Source organism: Acinonyx jubatus, chromosome B3 (genome assembly GCF_027475565.1).
Source record: "Acinonyx jubatus isolate Ajub_Pintada_27869175 chromosome B3, VMU_Ajub_asm_v1.0, whole genome shotgun sequence".
Taxonomy (NCBI): Eukaryota; Metazoa; Chordata; class Mammalia; order Carnivora; family Felidae; genus Acinonyx; species Acinonyx jubatus.
In genome coordinates, this window is record NC_069386.1 from 66,886,409 (window position 1) to 66,909,197 (window position 22,789).

General features: G+C 41.9%; 1 protein-coding gene across 2 annotated transcripts in view; it reads left to right on the plus strand.

The window, feature by feature from the left end:
- The window catches only part of SCG5 (secretogranin V), a 59,653-nt gene extending 38,392 nt beyond the window's left edge, over positions 1 to 21,261 (plus strand). Inside the window, exons 3-6 of one of the 2 annotated variants that reach the window (XM_015066416.3) lie at positions 5,435 to 5,584; positions 9,852 to 9,964; positions 16,936 to 16,989; positions 20,688 to 21,261. In XM_015066416.3, coding sequence (XP_014921902.1) covers positions 5,435 to 5,584; positions 9,852 to 9,964; positions 16,936 to 16,989; positions 20,688 to 20,783 — 413 coding nt within the window. In that variant the 3' untranslated portion in view covers positions 20,784 to 21,261. The remainder of the gene's footprint in view (positions 1 to 5,434; positions 5,585 to 9,851; positions 9,965 to 16,935; positions 16,990 to 20,687) is intronic. The other variant, XM_015066417.3, reaches the window with a different exon arrangement.
- The last annotated feature ends 1,528 nt before the right edge of the window (positions 21,262 to 22,789 follow it).

The following is a 22,789-nucleotide window of genomic DNA, read 5'->3' on the forward strand; positions in this document are numbered from 1 at the left end:
GCACAAGGCAGGGGATGGGGATGCAGAAAAGAGCTGAAAGCTGTTAGAGAAGTCCCCCAAGATGTGGAAAAGTGCCTCCACAGATTTTTATGGAGAGTTCCAGCACAGTCCAAGAAGGAGACTTAACAGCTTTGGCCCGGATCAGACCAACCTGGGTCTTCTTCTCCTTCTTCCCCACTCCCTGCTTCCATTGCCCCTGAACAGTACAGCTGACTGACACTTTACTGCCATAACAATGCAAAGAAAATCTACTGATGGCCTAGAGCTTGAGAATAAACAGCTGCATGGTACCAATTTTATTAAAGGAAGCAAAGTTTATATAAACAAAACTGAGCCGAAAACCTATTTGGCAAGAATTAAATATTTTCTCTTTATTCTAGAGACGTTTGTGGAGTGCTAGGATGGAAACAGACAAATTAAGTATCATCACAGGACAGAATTAATTGCCTGAAATAAATTTAAAGCTGTAGTGAAAGATCGTGTCTTTACTGATGGCATTATTTTCTCCAATCGGGGGCCTCTACACTTTGGAAACCTCATGGGCTCTTGACTCCTCTTCCCCTTGTGCACTGTTGGAAATCTTTCTTTTTTTCTACTCGTGTTGTGGCCACCCTAACCCTAGTCCTTGTCGCTTCACCCCTGAGTTTCAGCAGTGGCCTTATAGCAGGGCGTCTAAACTTCCTTCCAGTCTACCTTTGTATAGTGTGGTCTTCAGAAGGACACTTGGGTACAGTGGCTCTGGAGTAGGGGCATTGGAATTTTTAAAAAATTACTCGTGTGATTCTGATATGACCTTTAGGTGGGAGCGAGGGCTTTAAATTGATGCTAACTTAACATTCTATGTGACATCCAATTATTACATCGCTGTCCTGCCTAGAAAGTGTCATTGCTATTTATTGCTATATTCATACTTTTCTGCTTGGCATCGGCCTTCTCCCCTCCCATCCAGCTCCTCCCTTCCCCAATAGTGCTCATCACTGATGCTCAAACATTCCTTGCTTGCACCTATTTCTGTGTTGTCATTTGTGGTCTTTCCTTTGCCACCTGCAAGGATGGATCCTGTCTTTCATGAATCAACTCAAGGGTCTCCTCTTCCATGGATGTTTTCCTGGCAGATTCCCTGTTTCCTGAATTTCACCTCTTTTGAAGTTTATACCATAATGAATTATGTCAAGGGATGTATCTTATCGTAGATCACTGTTTCATTGTGGTAGCCTTGAAGAACCTAGAATGAAGAACCAATTAGAGAGCTTGAACCATGTCTTTTACATTTACATTAGGTGTTCAACAGCACCTAACGTAACCAATGGTGTGTTCCTCCCTGCAAAAAAGTCATCCGTGTCCTACATGTGGGTTAGATGTTTCTCTTGTCATATGCATGACATCTTGCTGTATCCCAGTTACATTATGAGTGCGTTACAAGCCTGCATTTCAAGGGTGTCCTTCTTTGTGTATCTTTTGTCGTCTGTAAACTCTGTGAAAGCAGGACCCACATTTACCTGGTTCATCACTGACCTTCCAGCACTTTTAGTCCAAGTCTTGATATGTGGTGTGTGCTCAATACATATTCTTAAAACTGACTAATTAATGATTTTAAAATATGTGTTTGGGGGGCACCTGGGTGGCTCCGTCGATTAAGTGTCTAACTCTTGATTTCAGCTCGGGTCATGATCTCACAGTTCTTGAGTTTGAGCCCTGAATCTGGCTCCGTGCTGACAGCATGGAACCTCTCTCTCTCCTCTCCAGAGAGAGGAATTCTCTCTCTCCCTCTCTCTCTGTCCCCCCACCCCCATAAAGAAACTTAAAAAAATATGTGTTTGGTTGAAACTACGACAGATGGAAGAAATAGCATCCATCGCATCATAACGTGTTAATTGACCTGGTTTCAGGTAAAATAAATTAACATAATCTAAACATAATGAACCAGATAACTAGCATTTGGTTGTAAACTCAACTATATCATTTTTCTAATTATTTCCTATCTGTGGTTTCTTGTCTATAACATTTAAGCTCCTGGAGAGCAAAGGATAGCATTTGTTACTTCCATGTATCTCCCACAGTCCCTACCTCAGTGTTTCTTGATTCGATGTCATTAAATATAGTTTTAAAAGAGCCTGTGTTATAATGTATCTGCTTGGTGCTGAACATCTGCTTCCTAACAAGTGCTGCATTCATTTTAATGGCACTGGTGCACAGAGGTAAACAGAGCCTTGGCAGGCCTTCCATAAAGGAAACTGTGTTTGCTTCCTTCATTAATTACTAATGGAGCATTAAGAAGACATGTATTCTCCCTTAAGCCAAGTTGGATAATTCCTGGCACTTAAGGCTAGGGTGCTTTCAAAAGTTGAGACATGTATTCACACAGCAGAAAGCATGCCCTATGGCGAGCACAGGGGTGGCTCCATTGCCAAGACCATACAAAGCTTCAAATATATCAGTACCAAGTGTACTGTGCTGTCCGTTGGACCTTTTGCAAGTCTTGGATTAATGTGGGATAATAAATATAAATCCCTAGAATGTCTCTGAAGGCAGGCATCACAACAAGACTTGGAAAAACCACCAGAAAGATACATAAAGTTACAAATAAAAGGATGATCAAAGATTTACCAAGCAAAACAACAGAATGAGAGTGGCAATGATAATAGAAGAAAGATGATTTGTGAATTAATTTTTTACTTAACAGCCAATTAATAACACAATTAAAATAAGAATTTATGTTCTCGAATGTGACAACTAACACAGCATCAAAATGCTAAGCAAAAACCGCAATAAGAGATTGAGAGATTTATTGGTAATAATAGATTTTAACACATAACCATCAGAGTAGGATGGGTTAAGCCATCAGATTATGATATAAAAATACATCTCATTTTAAATATTTACATGGATATTTTCAAAAAAAATACGTTTTTTTAATGCAGAAATTTTGCAGGCTACTCATTCTCATTACAAAATAATGAATTATAATAAAAATGTAAATGAAACAATCCAGCCACGTGATGATATCTATATTTGGGGGCTAGAGGAATTTGAAATTAAAGGAGGTACAATTATCCTTTTAAGGATAAACTTTAATCAGACGTAATAAATTAAGACAGAGTAATACAAAGTCACTTCAAAGACAGTGTGATTCCTAAGACACTAAGATCTAACCATGATTGTACTGAATACATGAGTATTTCCAAAGAAAAAAATGTGTCATTCCATAGGGGAGCTGGTTCAGTCAAAAAAGCAAAAAAAAAAAAAGTGTCAAAGCAATAACCTTGGCACAGCTCCTCCAGGGGAAAAGGGTGCCTCATCCAACTGGACTGAAACAATATAACCTATTGGCAAGACTGTCCTCTCTGGAGGTACAAGTGTGGCTCTTGTAGCCTGATTTTGGTACTAAATTCATGCACACCAACCAAGGCACGTTTTGGCTCTTCATGTATAGGATGTACAAGTCATTAAGAGAGCTATGTCCCAATAAAATTAGTAAATAGGAATTCATTCCAAGAAAAGTCTGCTTTAGTGCTGGTAAAGTAAGCTTCCTGAACCTTATAGGATATTAAGTCTACAAGAAGATAAAGAGTCTCGAAATTGGCATACGTTATGTATAAGTAAAGCAAATTACACAGTGTAAGTTGTTTTTATTTACTGCTGTGCCTTGGTACTCAGAGAAGGTTTGCTATGAAGGAGGCACTTAAATATTTGTTGAAAGAATGAAATAAGTGAGGAAGGGCAGAACTATTTAACAAATGCAGGTGGGATAATTGGTTACTTATTTCATAGGCACTGAAACACGTAAGGACTAAAGACTTAATGTAAAAACTAGAAAAACTAAAATATCCAAATTTTGGTAGTACTTCTGAAAGGACAACGATTTTGTAAATTTAAAAGGTCAAGAAGAAATCACAAAGGAGGATAACAGCAGTAAATCTGATGACATAAATATTAAAAGCTTATGTTTGCAAAATATTGCAATATATAAAAACCAGAATTCAGAGTCAGACAAAATGGGGAAGTGCTGCAGGGAATGTAACAGCCAATGTCTTGTCACCGTTCTTATGTAACGTTTTCATGCAAACTGATAAGAGAAACATTAATATTCCAAGAGCTAACAGACAACTTGCATGAAGAAATTAGAGCTCATAAATAAACACATGGAAATATATTTGAGTTGGCAATCAAAGACATTCAAAATAAGACAGTAGTTTTTCTAGACACCTTTTAAATTAGCAAGAAAAACAAAAATTATTTTCATAAAACTCCATGCTGGTAGAGATGTTAAAAATGGTGTTCTTATATTTTGTTGATGTTATTTTATAAATTGGTACCTCCTTTTTGGAAAACAGCTTGGCAATATGATATAAGGGGCCATAAAAATATTTATAGCCTTTGACCCAGTAATTTGACTTCTGGGAATCTATCCTGAGAAAAATTAATCCAAAATATGGAAAAAATTAAATTCCTAAGAGTAAATTGGGAAATAGTGAATTTCCCACAACAGGGGAATGATTAATATGTTGTGGTAGAGCCACTGCATAAAAAACAACATAGCCACTTATAATTATGTGACTAGAGACCATGCAGCCACATGGGATGATGCTAGTGCTTTAATATTAAATGAAAAATGAATACACACTTATATATAAAAAGATATGCAGAGGAGAAAGGATTGGAATAAATATAACAAGTTTTAAATGGTTCTACAATGGCAGGAGGACAGTGACTTTTTTTCTTTATTTCATTTCATTTCATTTCATTTCATTTCATTTCATTTCATTTCATTTTTATTTTTTTTGGAAATGTGTTGTCTTTCTGCCTGTTCTCATACCCGGATGCAATTGCCTCTCTTTCCCTTTCTCTTCCCCTGCCCTGCCACCACATATTACCCAAGTTCCAACTGGTTTAAGAAGCCCTCCCCATCTTGGGGCACCTGGGTGGCTCAGTCGGTTAAGCAGCCGACTTCGGCTCAGGTCATGATCTCGCGGTCCGTGAGTTCGAGCCCCGTGTCGGGCTTTGTGCTGACAGCTCAGAGCCTGGAGCCTGTTTCAGATTCTGTGTCTCCCTCTCTCTGACCCTCCCCATTCATGCTCCATCTCTCTCTGTCTCAAAAATAAATAAACGTTAAAAAAAAAATTCTTTAAAAAAAGAAGCCCTCCCCATCCTATCAGCCAAATGAAACTCTTTCTTAACTATGCTCCCATAGTCCTGTATTAACACTTCTCTTATGGTAAGTATCTAATGTGCCTTGTGTGAAAATGATACACATGCAGCAGGTGTCTGTTTCTACAACTAACGCTGTAAGCCTTAAAGGGCAGGAACTATTTGATTCCTGTTCTCTCCCTCTACAGCATGGATCACAGTGCTCTGCCTGTATGGTATGCCTGAGTAAATATTAGTTGAAATGAATTTAGTTGCATTGAAGTAAACTACTCTGATTCCCTGGCAGGTGGAGCTCATGAAGGTCTTCAGCACTTGGGTCCGTTTGGCAACATCCCAAACATTGTGGCAGAGTTGACTGGCGACAACATTCCTAAGGACTTTAGTGAAGACCAGGGTTACCCGGACCCTCCAAATCCCTGTCCCGTTGGAAAAACAGGTAACGGGCATGCCCTTGGGTTCTCATGGATGGTAGATAGAGTCTTTGGGAGGAAATTAAAAATTCTAACATCAGCTACAAATATTCTGAGAAATAGTATTTCTATTCTAATGACCCCCTATGTATTTGCAAGTAGATTGTAACGACCCACTATGTCTTCATAAGTAGATTGGAAAAAGAAATTTATTCTAAAACCGTTGGTGCATTCTGGTGGTCAGATATACCCACATAAGACTCTCTTGCCAAAGCTTTGCATTCTCTCCCTCTTTAGGAATTGATCCGTTTTTTTCTGCACTTGCTACTATTATAATAACAATGGCGAAAGATTTTCTTCTTTTTGCCTTTTCTATGCTATAGTTGCTTCCCATTTTTACTATCTTTGGAATTTACTAGTTTGTGGATTATCCATGTCCGTCTGTTTTCCTTACTTCCTTTGACAATCATCGTTTCAACTATGTCACAAACAACATCTATCCCGAAATATTTCTTTGGAGTCAGGAGGTGACATGAGAGACAGGGCCCAAGATGATAAGAAGTTGGTTAACGAAGAAGGTTGAAACTTTCTTTGCTACTCATGTGTCCCTCCCACTTTCCTACTCCCTAATGCCAAAGAGAATGAATGTTAAGTGGGCTACACTTATGGTAGGCTTCAAGCAGATTACCTGGGTGGTTAAGAGTGGTGGCTCTAAACTCAGACTACCTGGAGGCACCTGGGTGGCTCAGTAAGTTAAGCATCCAACTCTTGCTTCCTGCTCAGGTCGTCATCTTGAGGTTCGTGAGATCAAGCCCCATGTTGAGCTCTGCGCTGATAGCATGGAGCCTAGAATTCTCTCTCCCTCTCTCTATGTCCTTCCCCTGTTTTTGTGCTCTCTTTCAAAATAAATACGTAAACATTAAAAAAACACACTGAATTCAAAACCAAGGTCAAGATTCATGACCTCGAATGAGTTAACTAACTACTTTGCACCTCGGTTTCCTCATTTGCAAAATGGGGGTTGATGTGGGAATTAAATGAAATTATCCACGTTAAGCACTCGGTGCAACACTTCCCACAAAGTAAAAAATTTGTTAAATGGCATCCTGATTATAATTGGTTTTGCCACTAATAAATAACGCTCTCGTTGAGCTTGTGTTAACTTCTAGTACCAGAGTAGTCTTTTCCTCCAAGCCTGCAATAATAGTGGGTATTTATTATCCCTGCTTTGCATGTATGGAAACTGAATCTTAGAGCATAGCGTGTCCAAGCTTATCTATGTAGCAAGTAGCTGAGCCAAGACTCAAACCCAGGCCTAGCTGATTCAGGACCGTGTGCTCAACCACCATGACATATTGCCTTGCTCACTGGCCCCTCAGATTTTCTTAAACACAATGCAGGCTTTCTCTGAAAGAGGTTTTCCCTGAAAGATATTCCTCCTTTCATTTAGGGTAGGTGTCTGATTTCTGTGGGGTACAGAGCCTCTGCAACAACCAGAGTCACTGGATGTAACCTAGCCAACGTAGAAATACTGGCCCATGACCTCAGGAAAATCTGAATCATTGCACCAAGCCAATCACTTTAGCCACGTTTTACATGCTCATAGCGTTTGGGATGGGTAGAAGGAAAAACCAGTTCAGAATTTGAAGAGCTATAGTCTTCTCGGGGATTTGGTTAAACTGATTAGATATGATATGGTACAGTGGTTCTTAAAGTGTGGTCCCAGACCAGCAGCATCAGCATTACCTGGAAACTTGTTGGAAGTGCAAATTTTCAGGCCTTACCTCAGACCGACTGGGTCAGAAACCCCTGGGATAGGACCCAGAAGTCTGTATTCTAACCTGCCTTCCATGTGATTCTGGTGGCTGCTAAAGTTTGAGAACCACTGTTGTAGGAGATTGGACAGAGTTTGAGCCGAGAGATCTGAGGTCTAGTCCTAACTGTTGTATGTCAGTCCACTACCCTGCGCCTCAGTTTCTTCATCTGTAAAATGAAGACATAGTCAGTGCCTTACAGGACATAAATGTTGTTCTAGGTTAACCTGAGAAAGGAAAAAGTCCAGATCTGTGTAATCAAGCACTAGTTTTATGCATGCCAGAGCTCTGAGACGAGGCAGTCAAGGTGGGCTGGTACAGTTGGGTCAAATTACAACTCCCAGACCCCTTCTTGTTACACACTGTCTGCCATTTTCTTTGCTATTTTCCACTAAGCTAACGTTTCTCGTTCTTTGTTCTACCATTATTTTCATTCTAAAAAGGAAATCACTAGCTAAATTTAGATATTATTTGTAAGAAATTGCTTGAGTTATGCTTCACTGAGAATCGTGACACCACACAGTTGAGCAATCCAAGAATAAAACCTTGGCTTCTGGGACGCCTGGGTGATTCAGTCAGTTAAGCATCTGACTTCACTCAGGTCATGATCTTATGGTTCGTGGGTTTGAGCCCCGCGTCGGGCTCTGTGCTGACAGCTCAGAGCCTGGAGCCTGCTTCAGATTCTGTGTCTCCCTCTCTCTCCACCCCTCCCCTGCTCACACTCTGTCTGTCTCTCTCTCAAAAATAAATAAACATTAAAAAAAAAAAACCTTGGCTTCCCTCTCCCAGGCCATGCTCTCCTCTGAATCATGGCCCAGCCACCCAGGATAGAGCAGCAGAACATGAAGAGGCCATCCCCAGGGATAGAATGTGAATCCCAGGGCACACTTTCAGGCCCCGAGGTACCACCATTCCCAGAGCAGGGCTTTATCTCTAGATCTCAGTCTGGGCCCACTCCTAAGTACTCAAGAAACAATTATGAAATGGTTGTAAAGCTGCCATATGCAGACTATCTGAACTCTTTTGACTGGCTATCCCTTTCCTACAGGTTAATTGCTGCAGATGAAGAAGTTAGATAAATAGTTCAGTGAAAAGTAGGGAGCCACGTTAGGGATTTGTTCGAATGCTAATGACTTGTACACGAGAGCTTCATGCTGCTGAGACAGTGGGTGCTTCAAGCTGCTGGAAGGCTTCATTCAGACCGGTCTCGCGAGACTGAACTATCTGGCTGGTTGTAGTGGATCCCTTGTAGCACTGACTTTGATGCAAAGGGACTCTCTTTCCTCCCCCTAGCCCTGCACAAAACTCACAATCCGTCCTCTGCTCCCCACCTCCCCATCCTTTTAAGCTGCTGTCTAAAAGCACATTAGAGACAGGAAAAAAAGGACTCGTTTTCAGAGTATCATGTCTGATAATGATAAGGCTTAGGTAAAAGCAGCAGTGAAGTGGAATAACCTTTCTTGGGTTTGATTGAAAGATGCTTTATTTCAAAGAGCAGTCACAGTATAAATTGTCATTTAAAGAGAGACGGTGGCAAGGAAACGATAGCAGGTGCTCTACATGTGATCAACTCTGTTCCTCACAGCTACCCAGTCAAGTCCTTGATTCTGTCCCTCTTATAGATGAACAGATGGGCTTAGAGAGACAAAGGTAACCTTCCCAAGGAAGTAAGACCATCTGTCAGTTATGAGCCAGGATGGGAACCCTGAGCTCTTGGTCTGTCTGACTCCAGACTTACCCCATCACCACTATGACACACACCAATACTGTCTGGTGATTGTTGTTGTTCTTATATAATGTGCTTTCTCCAAGAAGCCGAAATTGTTTCTAAAGAGCTCACGCAAGAGAAAACACAGTGACGCGTGTGGAATGGAAGTATACTAGTTAAGGAAATATTTGCTCTCATAACAGATAGAAAATCATGGTGGTAACACAATAGAAGTTTCTTTCTCACTCGTGTGAAATCCTGCCAGAGGTGGGTGAGGGTATGGCAGAGGTAGATGGTTCAACAACCCAGACTGCCATCTTTCATCTTTACACTTGACACCCACAGTTACCCTGGTCGGCAGCAGGTAGCAAGCAGAACAACAGATGGGAGTGGGGGGTGGGAGGGAGAGGGGAGCATCCAGGAGGTTTTTATGGGCCAGTCCTGGAAGTGGAATACATCACTTCTGCCCACATTCCACTGGCACAAACTTGGGCATATGACTCGACCTGACTGCAGGCAGGGCAAGACTGGGAAATTAGCTGGGTGCCGAGGGGGAAAGAAAAGTGGGTTTGGTGAACTGCCAACCAGTCTCTGCCACAGGTGGGCAGAGGAGTGAGAGTTCAGGATGAGCAAATCCAGTGGGAAAGTGACTTAGAGTGACTGATGTGGATAGATTCTAGCCTGTGGATATCTAGTTGTTTTTAATAAGTTAACTCTTAGAACCACAACAGATAGCTTGGCCATTCCTCAAAAGCCTTTTGCTGTTTGCAGTAGATGATGGATGTCTGGAAAACACCCCGGACACAGCAGAGTTCAGTCGAGAATTCCAGCTGCACCAGCACCTCTTTGATCCAGAACATGACTATCCAGGCTTGGGCAAGTGGGTAAGTCAGATCTTAATGACTAGTAGATGTTACACTCTGGTACTGATGGCAGAGATGAGCAATAGGGTGGGGTGAGAGAAGAAAAAATGTTTAGAAGGTGATTTTTTTCAGAAATTTCTGGTTGAGAGGCATGTTAGTTAATTACCAAACCACATGCACGTCTAGGACGCGATATACCAACCCATCCCAAGTCAGTGATCTCTAACCTGCTCATCAGCTGTAGTCTCCAAAGGCTTCTACTCTGGTCTCCTCCACAGCCTGTGTAAGTCTTGTCAGTGTTTCACAAAGCACATATAGGAAGTATATGGGTTGTGGGTTTTTTTGGTAAAAAAAAAAATTGCCAATTATCTCTAGACTGAGGGAGATGATCTCTGCAGGACCAAGGAAAAATAGTGCCAGAAGCTTAGACACAGACAGATGTAATTCTGCTCTATGGAAAGAGAAGGAAAATTCCAAAACGTGTACCAGTGAACTTGCTGTCAGTACCAGGCAAGAATCTGTAACTGTCCGTTAAGAAAATTGCAAGCATTTGGAAGGAGAAATCATCACCATTTGGCATATGTTTGTTAAAAACAAGTTTTGTCGATCTATTTGCCAGCGTTATTCATTGACTTTGCCAGCTTGATGAGGGAAATGAAGTGAACGTGGTGTATTTGGACTTCGGCAAAGTACTTGATGAGATCTTTCATGATCTTCTGTTGAAAGAGGTGGAGAGATACAGCCTTGGCAAGAGAACATCACTGGGAGGGAGCTTGTTGAAGAGTCCATCCATGTCCATAGGGAGAGAGACTCCACATGGTGTCCTGCATGTCTTAGTACTACCCCATTCCACATATTAAACATGAAATTGTAGTAAAATATTTTGAATAAAAAATATTGAACAGGTACTTACCAGATTCTCAAATGATGACACAAAGTTGGAAGGTAGAGCACTAAATGACAGAGTCAGGATTCGAGAAGATCCCAACAGGCTGGAACAATGGGTCAAACAGGATCACAGTTGAATGGGAATGGAGCTTTGTTCCTGTGGTTGGGCCCGTATAATCAGATGCTGAGAAAAGTGGAAAAATCCTAAGGAGTGTTAATTCGTGGATAAGCAGGTGGTCAGTACATCTGTGGAATGAGTGAATGAGCAGATATTCCTGCCTAAGCACTTCTAGAGCTACTTGTCCCTGCTCAGCTCATTGCTGGCAGCTGACCTTGATTCCTTCATTACTGGGACTATCTTAGGAGTAACCTCCTTCCCTTCCTTTTACACTGTTTTAGAGAAAGGTGCCTCTCCTCATTAATTACCACTTTCATTTCTCCATTATCTTGCTTTAACATTGCATTCAGTTGCTTCCACCTACCCTCACTGTATACACTTTCCCATCTTAAAACAACAAAGCAATTTTACTTTTGCTTTCTCCAATATGCAATAATTCTTTTAAAAAATTTAATGTTTATTTTTGAGAGAGAGAGAGAATGAGTGGGAGAGGGGCAAAGAGAATGGGAGACACAGAATCCAAAGCAGGCTCCAGGCTCTGAGCACAGAGCCCGGTGTGGGGCTCGAACCTACAAACCACAAGATCATGACCTGGGCCGAAGTGAGACGCTTAACTGACTGAGCCACCCAGGTGCCCCTCCAATATGCAATAATTCTATTTCTCTTCTTTTTCACAAACAGTTTGGTTAGGGAGAGTTGGTTCGTGGAGCCATTCTGAAGCCTACTAGTAGAATTGAAACATGTCAAATTACAGAGGTAGACATCTATAGGTTCTTGAATAGGAGACTGAAATCATGAAAGTCTTCTATAAAAGAAATTATTTCTGGTGGCATATGGAAGGATGAAAGAGAGAAGAGTAGATTAAAGGAAATAAAAAAGTGTAGGAAGTAATTCCAGTTATGAAGGCCATGAACATAGTAAATTTGAGTGAACCTCGTCAACGTGATTAGAATCTAAGACATTTCGAAGGCAGATGGGGAGCCGATTAGAACTGGTATATGGCATAAATATAGTAGGAGGAGGATGGAAGAGCTATGTCAGGTTTATGTGAAATGGATGGCATGAACTTTTCTTCTGATGGAAATTTTTAAAGAAAGGAATAAAGAAGAGAGGGATATAGGAGGAAAAGAGGGGAGCAGAGAAGGTGGGGAAGAGCAGGAGATAACAGAGGAGCCCCAGGAAGGAATCCGCAGAAGACGGGCAAATCCACAGAAGCAACGGCCAGTTTGAGCAAAGAACAAGTGGAAGATGCTAAGCCTGCTTCATTCCAGTTGCTGCGCTAGGTGCTTGATCTATAACAGTCTCTGAGACATGGTGCTGGTCTTCAATGAACTTACCACCTTGTGGTTGAGAAGAAATGTGAAAACACAATGAACCCAACGTAGCACGGTCCAGCTTCATGTTCTAGCTATGCTGTGATCACTAGGAGGTACAATTACTGGCAAAGAGGGAAGATAAGGGCAGATATGGAATCTCTAAGATGGAGGGCTTGCACAGCCAATTGTACAATTGCCAGCGAGGAAGTTGAAGGCAACACTGAAGTCTAAGGTGAGAAGGGCCCCTGAAGAATGGGTAGGTTGGAAATGAGCAAAAGGAAGCAAGAGTGAGACTGGGAAAAGTGTGAGTGAGGGCAGAGAGCCCTTTTGAGGAAGCAGAAGAGATGGAAACTTCTCTCCTGCCAACTTTCCTTGCCTCTTCTTGAAAGCCTGGATAGATTACTATTACAGATCAATGACCAGGAACAATGTTTACATGCCTTTTATCATCAGTAATTATGTTTATTTAAACCTAAGTTTCTCTCATTTATTTTCTCAGTACCACCTGGCAGTGAACATGATTTGCTTGAACTTCACAGGTAGTGGGAGTCGAGTACAGTAGTAGTCTTCCCTTATCCAAGGGGGATGGAATGACGGTCTCAAGTTTGTCCTAAGCTCAACCAGATTTTAAGTTAACAACGTAATTATCTTAAACAAGAACAGTGCACACAAGACCACGATTCCTTATATGCTAATAATGTTTGCCTGTCTTTGACATTGGCTGGAGCTCAGCTGGGTCTTTAGCAGTGATTCATATATTAGAAATATCAGCGTCTGTCTCGTTTCCTGCATTACTTTCTCTTTGTTAATGCATCAAGACACATTTTTTAAATGCACATCACATGCCTTCCAGGCCCTGTGTTGGGTGATGGGAATGGAGATTAAGAATAATAGTAATTGTATTTTATTATATGATAGTAAATAGTAATATTTATTAAGCATGTACTGTGTGCCAGACACTGTGCTAAATACATGAATTATCTCAATCTGCCCATCCCAAACACGCCCATTTTACAGATGAGAAAATACAGGCTTAGGGGGTGTGAGTAGCCTGCTCAACACCACAGAGCTGATTATCAGCAGAGGTAGGATTTGAACTGGATCTTCTGACTCCAGGAGTTCTTTAAAAACTGGTAGATTTCTTATCTTTTCATGGCTCATGGCTCATCATGTGTCCTGTACTGTGGTCCCATCAAGTCCTGTCTAGGACTGGCTATCTTTTGGATGGTGTGTGTGCCCCCAGTGTGGAGTGGCTATACCCAAAGGCTGGCTCTTGTGGGTGTCAGTCACCCCCTCCTTCACACAGTAGTTGCTGACTGCTGCTTAGGAAAAAGCATCCTCTTCACTTTGGGTTCGTCTCATGTTTCCATGTGATTAGGTTTGAATTCTGCCTTTCTGATATGTTCCTCTTAGTGTTTCACATCAGGAGGTACATGATGTCACTCTGTCCCAGAATTGGTGACTTGTTCTAAGTGATGCCTGCCGGGTTTCTCAAGTGTAAAATTACTGTTTTTTCCCCCCTTTGAAATCAATCATCTGTGGGGAGGTACGTTGCAACTGTATAAATGTTTGGTCCCCATTAAACTTTCAACCAACAATCTTAGTCTTCATCGATGATACTCACTAAAATCAGTCATAACCATGGTACTTGTAAAACAGTGATTTTTAAACTCTATTACTCATTCTGCATTTACTGGTTGCCATTTGACTCTAAACAACAGTCCCCCCTTTTATTCATTCATTTATTTAAAAATCTATTTATTATCAGTATGGATTGGTTAATTCCTATTATTTATTTTGGCATTCACTCTGTCCTAGATATAGCCAGCAGGAGTCTCCAAGTTGGCTTCTCTTTCCCTTTGACACATCTCATCATTTCTTGAGCACGTTCTTACTTTATGGGACAATTAGATGTTTCAACTCCATTGATCCTTAAACTTTCCCTGCCCTAGCCCTGGATTCAGACATTCTCCATTCCCTGGTTCCATTTAGGAATGGAATTTGAAACCAAGATCTGGGCAGTTGTCCAAAATCTTGATGGCACAATAGAAAGCCCTTTTTGTGAACTCAAACCTGCTACTCACATGGAAAACAGGCTCACCGCTCCCCCATCCCTACCCTGTCTACAAGGAATGGGTATCAGGAGAGGGGGCTGTTTTCTTCTCATTCTTTTTGTATACTTCTTTCCCCCCCACTGTACTTGCAGCCCTTGCCTCACATCCATACAGTAATAGCAGGGCTAGTCGGGAATGCCCCAGCCACTTTCATGCAGGGATGGGAAACTCTCATCCGGCTAATCCTAACCCTGGCTCTTAGGGAAACCCAGGGACTGTCTGTGGGAGGACAACTTGGTAGACCTTTGGCATTTCTTTTCGAGTGAAGGTTCTTATTTGTATAATCTGCCCCACAACCTTCTCTTTTTTTATATAACTTGTTTTATTTTTTAAAATTTACATCCAAATTAGTTAGCATAAAGTGCAACAATGATTTCAGGAGGAGATTCCTTAGTGCCCCTTATCCATTTAGCCCATCCCCCCTTCCACAACCACTCCAGTAACCTTCTGTTCTCCATATTTAAGGGTCTCTTCTGTTTTGTCCCCCTTCCCTGTTTTTATATTATTTTTGTCCCTTCCCTTATGTTCATCTGTTCTTTGTCTTAAAGTCCTCGTATGAGTGAAGTCATATGATGTTTGTCTTTCTCTGACTAATTTCACTTAGCATAATACCCTCCAGTTACATCCACGTAGTTGCAAATGGCAAGATTTCATTCTTTTTGATTGCTGAGTAATACTCCATTGTGTGTGTGTGTGTGTGTGTGTGTGTGTGTGTGTGTGTATGTATATATATATACACACACACACACACCACATCAGCTTTATCCATTCATCCATCGATGGACATTTGGGCTCTTAACATACTTTGGCTCTTGTTGATAGTGCTGCTGTAAACACTGGGGTGCATGTGTCCCTTCAAAACAGCACACCTGTATCCCATGGATAAATGCCTAGTAGTGCAATTGCTGGGTGGTAGGGTAGTTCTATTTTTAGTTTTTTGAGGAACCTCCATACTGTTTTCCAGAGTGGCTGCACCAGCGTGCATTCCCATGCCCCACAACCTTCTGAAGGAGTTGAACTGAATCAATGCTGCCTTGACCCCCTGGGTGGTGCAGTGGAAGTTTGCCACCCACGGTTGACCAGCTGCCCCACCCCCTCGTTCCAGCTCTGGGCCCCCTGCGCTCCTGCCCACACAGGCAGATGAACCTGATGGTGCACATGAAGAGCCTCTGTCCTGACCTCCCAGCCCCCAGAGCCCTTCCCCAGCCTTGGTGCAAACTCCCAGATGTTCTCTGCACAACAGGAGTTGTTACGTCCACAGAAATGCAACTCCAGAGGACAAGAATGAGTCTCCCAGCGGTGTGTTCGTTCTTTGAGACTGTGATCTGCACATCTGCCTTTTCTCCCTTCTAATATTAGATTGACCAGTTTCCCAAGTGAGCAGGAGACCGAGGCTGTGGCCAGTATTGGCCTATTGGGTACTCTAGATCCTTCATTCCCTGGTGCAGCCTCCCTGCATAGTTGAGGTTGGGCAAGAGATCCACATTGTAAATTGCGGGTGGGGTAGATTTTAATGAACATGAAAATGATGAAGCTCATTCTTGGCATCTGTCCTTTGTATTTCCAAATGTACCATTAAAAAAAAATCTCTATATCCAAAACAGTTCAGAGGATACAAGTGTTGTATAAACTTGGTCCCTAACAGAACTCTGTCATCTCTTTAAAAAAAAAAAATCAATGGCAGTATATTTTATTTAGAGTAAGATGCAATCATCTCTTTTATGCATTATTTCCCTTTGGATGAAAAAAAAAACACAAATAAGTCCCCCCCAATACCCCTTCTCCCATTTTGCCTTCAGATTAAGTGTTCTGTCTTTTATAATCTCAGTAGGGAAACCTGTGGAACTTGTGTCTGATATTCTAGAGCTCATTTAAATCCACTATGTGCTTGAAATACAGCAATATGTGGAAACACTTATACAAACTGTGGTAACAGAGCCCGTTTTTTTTTTCTTCCCCCAACATAGCTTTCCTTCTGCCAAGAAGTTTTTTGGCAGTTTTTAAAAGGTTCACTCTATTAAAAATGTTATAGACTAAATGGTTTTCCGATTGTCTTGACTGGGGGCACTGACTTAAGCCACAGGAGGAAAGGTTGCAGAAGTCAGGATGTCTCATTTATTTACATAGAGGATTGTTATTAATAGTCAGACACTCCTCTAGAGAACAGTTTATGTGTACAGCTCATAAAAAGGGAGTTGGATACAAAAGTAAAATGAGATAAAACTGTTTGTTTTAAACAAAGGCTGTTCAAAGTGAGGAGCTGAGTTTCCAGTGCCTCTTGTGTTTTAGAATGTCGTATTTTCCTGTTTATATGATTGTTGGTGACACTGGTGTGCCTTGGGGCATTGCAGAGAACTTTATTAAAAGCTACACAACCACCAGTCTTTCTCTTGTGGTCTATCTTTCTGACGCGACATTCCTTTCATCTAACTTTGTTTCCAAAATATGTGTGTGCAAATATCCAGGGGGACACACCAAGTATCGCTTCTAAAATAGACGTTCACCAAATTTGATCCATAACTTCTGTGTTCGTGTTTTCTTTTCTCCCCATTCTAGAACAAGAAACTCCTTTACGAGAAGATGAAGGGAGGACAGACACGAAAGCGGAGGGTAACGTGTGGCTGGCTGAGCTGCTGGTGGGATGCCTGGAGCTTTCTGAGTGTGACCCCTCAGTTGTCATGAAAAGCAGAGGCCTTTCATGAGCCATCCTGGGAGGGCGGAACTCGGGTGGAACGTGGAACCCCGTGGAACGAGGGCCACACTCTTGGTTTCTGGGGTGGCCTCCCCACGACTCGGCACATGGTTTTTAGTGGAGGGCTGTTGCGTGGTGATCCCACCACCTCCACTGCATTCGCGAAATGGGTGTAGCATCCCTCCCGTGGGTGTGGGAATTCGGGGAGCATGTGAGGGTGTCTTTCCTTAGAGGGGCTCTGGGCCGCTGGGGGCAGCTGTGCACACATCTGCACTGATTCTATAAACACAAAAGACAGGAACAAGGATGTGCTTGCTGAACTGCAAGCTCCAGGCAATAATTTTGAAGGAATATAGGGGGCAAAGGATGAGATGAACAAACCTCATTCCTCCTACATAGCTTTTCTTCACCTAGCCCAGCCCCCTTCCCCAGCCTTGGCACAAATGAAGAGTGATGTGAAACACTCTTCATCTGTTACGTTTGCCGACTGGTGAATTTGCTGCCAGCTTCCTCATTTACCATCTCAGGGCTGCCCGTGGTGGGATGTTGGTCTGGGTGTTGTGCGTTGAGCCACTATGGTGTTGCCTCTTGTAAAGCTGAATGTCAAGTCTGCTTTGGGCTTCCAATGTATTGAATGGCAGCGAGACTGAATAAGTGATCAGTGACTATTCTGACAATCCACTGGTGCTCTAGTGGATAGAAGTGCCTGGCAACCCCCTCCTCTCCTCCTCTGACCAGGTGGAGGAAAAAGTTAAAGTCCTGTTATTATATAGCAAAGTGCCATGTAGTAACCACATTAGTTAAATGTACAAACCAAACCATATACTCAAGGCCACTATTTCTTAAAAACAGCAAGTGCCTGGATCTCGGCAAAGTTTGGGAATCTGGGCAGTGGTAGTTGTGGCCATTCTGCACAGTTCTGCCAAATCCAGTCCGAGTGCTTGAGATGGCATAGATCTTCTGGACACGGCATTAATTCATGGGCCCCCACAACAGAAAGTTCCAAGCCCCTCTGCTGCCTGACACGTGGCCAGTTTTGAGAAGCAAAGTTGTCTGGAAACCGATCTTCTTTGGGAGAGTTAGCACGGTTATTAGGGGTTTTTCTTGGGTGATTACAGTTTCCAGTGGCAAATGGTGACAGGAAGGGTCTGAAGGGTGTAATGTGGTCTTGAGAGAACATCAAGAAATTCTATTTCAGGACCTCAGAATACACATAATTTACCGGTAAGATGGCTCGAGTATCTCCCCATGGCACAACAAGAACATTTCCAAATAAGACCAATGACCGACCCAAAATGAAAAACTTAGCATGAAGCTTTAATTGTTTGTACTTCCTGGCTTAACGTTCCTTGTGCCCTGACTCGGCTAGTGACTGTGGGTCAGGATTTAGGTCATTTTTCCATGAGACCAGTGATTACCAAAACTCAGAATTCTGGCTAGGACACATGTTATAAAGGATTGTACTTTGGTCTCAACTTCCTCCACATAGGAAAGGCCTAGAATTTATGAAAATAAGGGTCATTTTGACCCAGTCGTATCAAATTCTTCCTGTTCTCAGACATCTACAAAAACCCATGGTCATGCCATAAATCCTGACCCCCTGGGGACTCAGGGGGACACAGAACTTGCTTTCCCTGCCATCAGGCCTCATGTGATGCTCCCATTGATTGAAGAGTTTAATCACCTGCTCAAGTGCACCCATCACCAAGGCTTTCTCCAGGGAAGCTCAGTATCTGCTGTGGGTTTCCAAGGCTCCCAATGGTTCTTCCAGTTATGAAATGGGAAAAAAAATGTTCTCTCTGTAACCTAGCCAGTCCCTCTCACCCAGGAGAGGAGATAGATACGTAAGTGCCTTGAGTTCTTCAGAGGATTCTTAAAATCAAGTATCATTATTATTATTCCTTTTAAGTATAGGATTCAATACTGATGAACATTTATCAAAAAAGTTCAAGTGATTGCTCTTTTTGCTTCCTCACTAATTTACTCCCCCCCCCCCCGACCCCCACCCCCTAGTATTTGGCATTTTCTGGGTCTAGGTGGAAGGACTTGCTCCTTTGAAAGTCCCTTTACCCAGAGGGTTTCTCCCGAAAGTTACAACAGACCCCCAGGTAGTTTTATGTAACTTTATGTATTTGCTTAAATCTAATTGAATTCCACTTGCTTCATGAGTAGGAAGTCAACTCCCCTTTGCAAACTTTAACCATTAAGATGGATCTTGTTAATATCTGAGATCTACTATTTATCTTAAAGAGCTTATCAACCTTTTATTCCCATATTTGATAAATAGGGAAATCTCATATCCTTTTTTAATGTCTTAGAATTTTCAGGTAAATATTGTTACTAAAAAACAATAAAGATATTTATGATATTGAGTACACTTTTTCAGTGCACGCTTGTGTCACCTACCCGGAAATTTTAATATGACTCTCTGGAGTCGGCCAGGCCATTCTCGTTGACAATCTCTATGTAGAAAGCATTTTAGTTATTTTAAACATGTTAAAGATGCCTTCCCAGCAAAGTACTATGTTTTTGTGACGTGTCACTTTTCAGATATGAGGACGTTGCACACTTTGTAATTCTCAATTTGTAATGCATTTTTGCTGGATGAGTTGGGCCTTTCGTGATTCATGCATTTAGCTGTCAGAATGTGGAAGGGCTTTTACAAAATCTCTTTCGGAGAATGACCTGATCACCCTTCAAAAGAGCCAAGGCAGACAATGTCCCCTTGTCTAGAGAGACCCACCTGTGAACTGCCTCCATTCATCCATGGGGACTTGGGATGGATGATCATTTGTAACTACAGCCTCTTGCTTATATTTTTGTCCAGTTATTGGAAGGGGACTTCAATAAACAAATACCTTCCAAAACTTTCGAAATTTTTTCTACTTGGTAAGTACTATGTTATAAAGCTCCAATTACTAGTTCAAATCCAAACCTCAAAAAGTGGATATGTATTAAAGAAGGACTGGAAAAACCTTGACTCATTCAGAATAGCAACAGATGAGAGATTTCAAAGTCTTGAGTCCAAAGTAAAGGCACCTTGTGCAGAGCTTACTTCTTTTCTTTAGCTTTTGAACTTGAAGGTGGAAATGATTGCCAGGGTCACTGATGAATCCTCTTTAGGTAGAATGGAAAAATTAGGTAGCATGTAAAAATCAATACAGCAACAGGATGTCCTATGACCAGTCTATAGACACTAATTCCTACTTGATCTGTTGCCTTCTTTAGAACATTCTTATAAAATATACTTTAATGCATTTCACATTCTCTCTTCCACTAAATAAGGCCATAGAACAATAATTTTATTTCATATGGGGCTTGGTATCTAAGTCGTAGTGAGAACTTGTTAGCTGATTCACTCCAAAGCTTTGTGCCAAAGAACTCTTCGGTTGTGTGCTAGACACAATTAAAGACATCTGTCAGTCAAACCAGTGTTTCTCAGGCCACTGAGATTTTGAAGATGCACTGAAATAATCATGTGGTAGGTGGTAGGTACCACTGTTACCTTGTTTTTAACCCAATAGGCCAGACACAATTCTCACTCACGTCTTTTCTTTTGTGAGATGTCTGTATCTGATGTTCAGGTATAATACCAAACTTTTTTTTTTTTTTCCAGAGTATCAATCCATATCTACAAGGACAGAGACTGGACAACGTTGTCGCAAAGAAGTCGGTCCCCCATTTTTCAGATGAGGATGAGGACCCAGAGTAGGGTGAAGATGCTGGGTAGAAACCCGCACGGCCCGTAGGCCTCAGTACTGCTTACGTGCACGTGTTATTAGAGCCCCTGTGAATGGCAGCATGTTTCTAATTTAGACTAGTATGGATGAAAAGCAGCTGCATTTTGATATTGCATTGTCCTTCACACTGATAGCTCTGCTTTCTACCAAATTAGAATAAGAGCTCTTTTCTTTTTAAATGTGGATCTGCAACGGGCATTGAAATTAAGGTGTATATATCAACAACAGTAAAAAGCAAGACTATGAATGAAATGTCCTCAGATTTCTTGAAATTTAAAATGGTGTTTTGGGCTGTGCTGTTTTGGTCAAGTCTGTAGAAAGCTGGCATTTGATTTTGATTATGTAGTTCACCCAGCCCTTGGGCATTGTTACACATCAATAAAGAAGGTTGTACTCAGGAGGAGCAGACACATTTCACTTGCCTACATCTTAATAAATGTGTATGCAAGCCTTGGTGGGTGAAGCTTTTTTCTTTAGATCATTATAAAAACAATTTACATGCTTGCTAGAACAAACTCACAACACGATCTCATTTGATCTTAACACTAATGCTGTGATGTAAGTGGGGCTGGTAGTATTATCCCCATTTTACACGTGGTAGGACTGAGACTCTGGGCTTCCACAAAAATCTAGAAGTGGAGCAAGCAGTGCATGATGACTGAGGTCTTTGGCTTTGAGTTACTGTGTCTTATTCAGCAAATACTGGGTTTCTAACACATGCCAGGCACAGAGCTGGGCTCTGGGTACTTCGGGGGCTCAGACTGACCCCACCCATTCCTCAGGCAGCAGAGTATGTAATCCAGGTCGCACGACATCTCTCCGTGAGCACAGAATAGGTCGGTCAGCGACACTCCGCTTTTAAAGTTTAGAGCTACAGACGCAGGCACACTCCCCTGCCTGTTTCTGAAAAGATGTGCAATTTTCAACCAGCTGGGTCTTCCCAAGCCAGAAAGGCAATTCAATGGAAGGCTGGCAGGATGCAGTTCACTGGTGAGGTTGTTTCCATGCCTTTTACAACTCTTCACTGTAAAGAAGACAACAGTTTCAGGCTTTGATATCATTGGCCTCAATTTCCTGGTCTATAAAAGGGAGACAGCAGTGAGAAAGCACTGAGGAGAAAGATCATTCTTGGTTTTAATTTTAATGAGTGCACATTAAGTCTAAATGCCAGTGATTTATCTAATAGAAACAGCTTGACTGCCTTCGTTAACAGAGGAGTCTGTTACTATCACTTATAAAAACCAAGAAAGGTATTGGCATGTTTTTTCATAGCAAGAGGCATTTTTTTCTAGAGAGCATCAGCAGCAGTTTTGCCACATTTCATAGCATGATTTCAGCAGCACCCTCGCCACCTGATTCCAAAAGATAGTTCCCTCGCGTTGTAGAGCCGTACAGAGCTGGGAAGGCTTACCCTATGAATCTTGTGTTTTGTGGGCATGTACTTTTCATTTCAGTTTTAACTCTCTTAGAAAAACCAAAGGATACCTCTTTTTCTGAGATTGGACAGAAGGAAGGAAAAATGGCTACAAGATGTTTTGAGGCCCCAAGGAAGGGAGCCTAGGCAAAACAGGAGGAGATAAGGTCACTGTGCCTGTGTTTGTCCCAGTTGCCCTCAGATGGGTTCTTAGCCCTCCCCTGTTGTCTGAATGACAGACTGGGTTTCCAAGGCTCCCAGGTCAGCTGACCTCTGCCTGCATTTAATATGAGGTCACTGAGAGGAGAGTAAAGGGGAGAGATGGCAGAAAACAAGGTAATTTGTTTTCTGTCTCCGTAGCTGCATCTTCCCCTTAAGGGCCCATCTCCCACTAGGTGAGTATAGCTCCAGCCATCTTGCCTCTTCCCCTGGTCCCAGCGGCTCCAGGAGGCCATGGCCTGTGCCATATTGTAAATCTCTGGGTTATTTCACTCACCCTAGTAGGCTCTTCCATCACCCATGTAACCAGTTTTCTATATTAAATTCCTTCTGTTTGAAATCTTT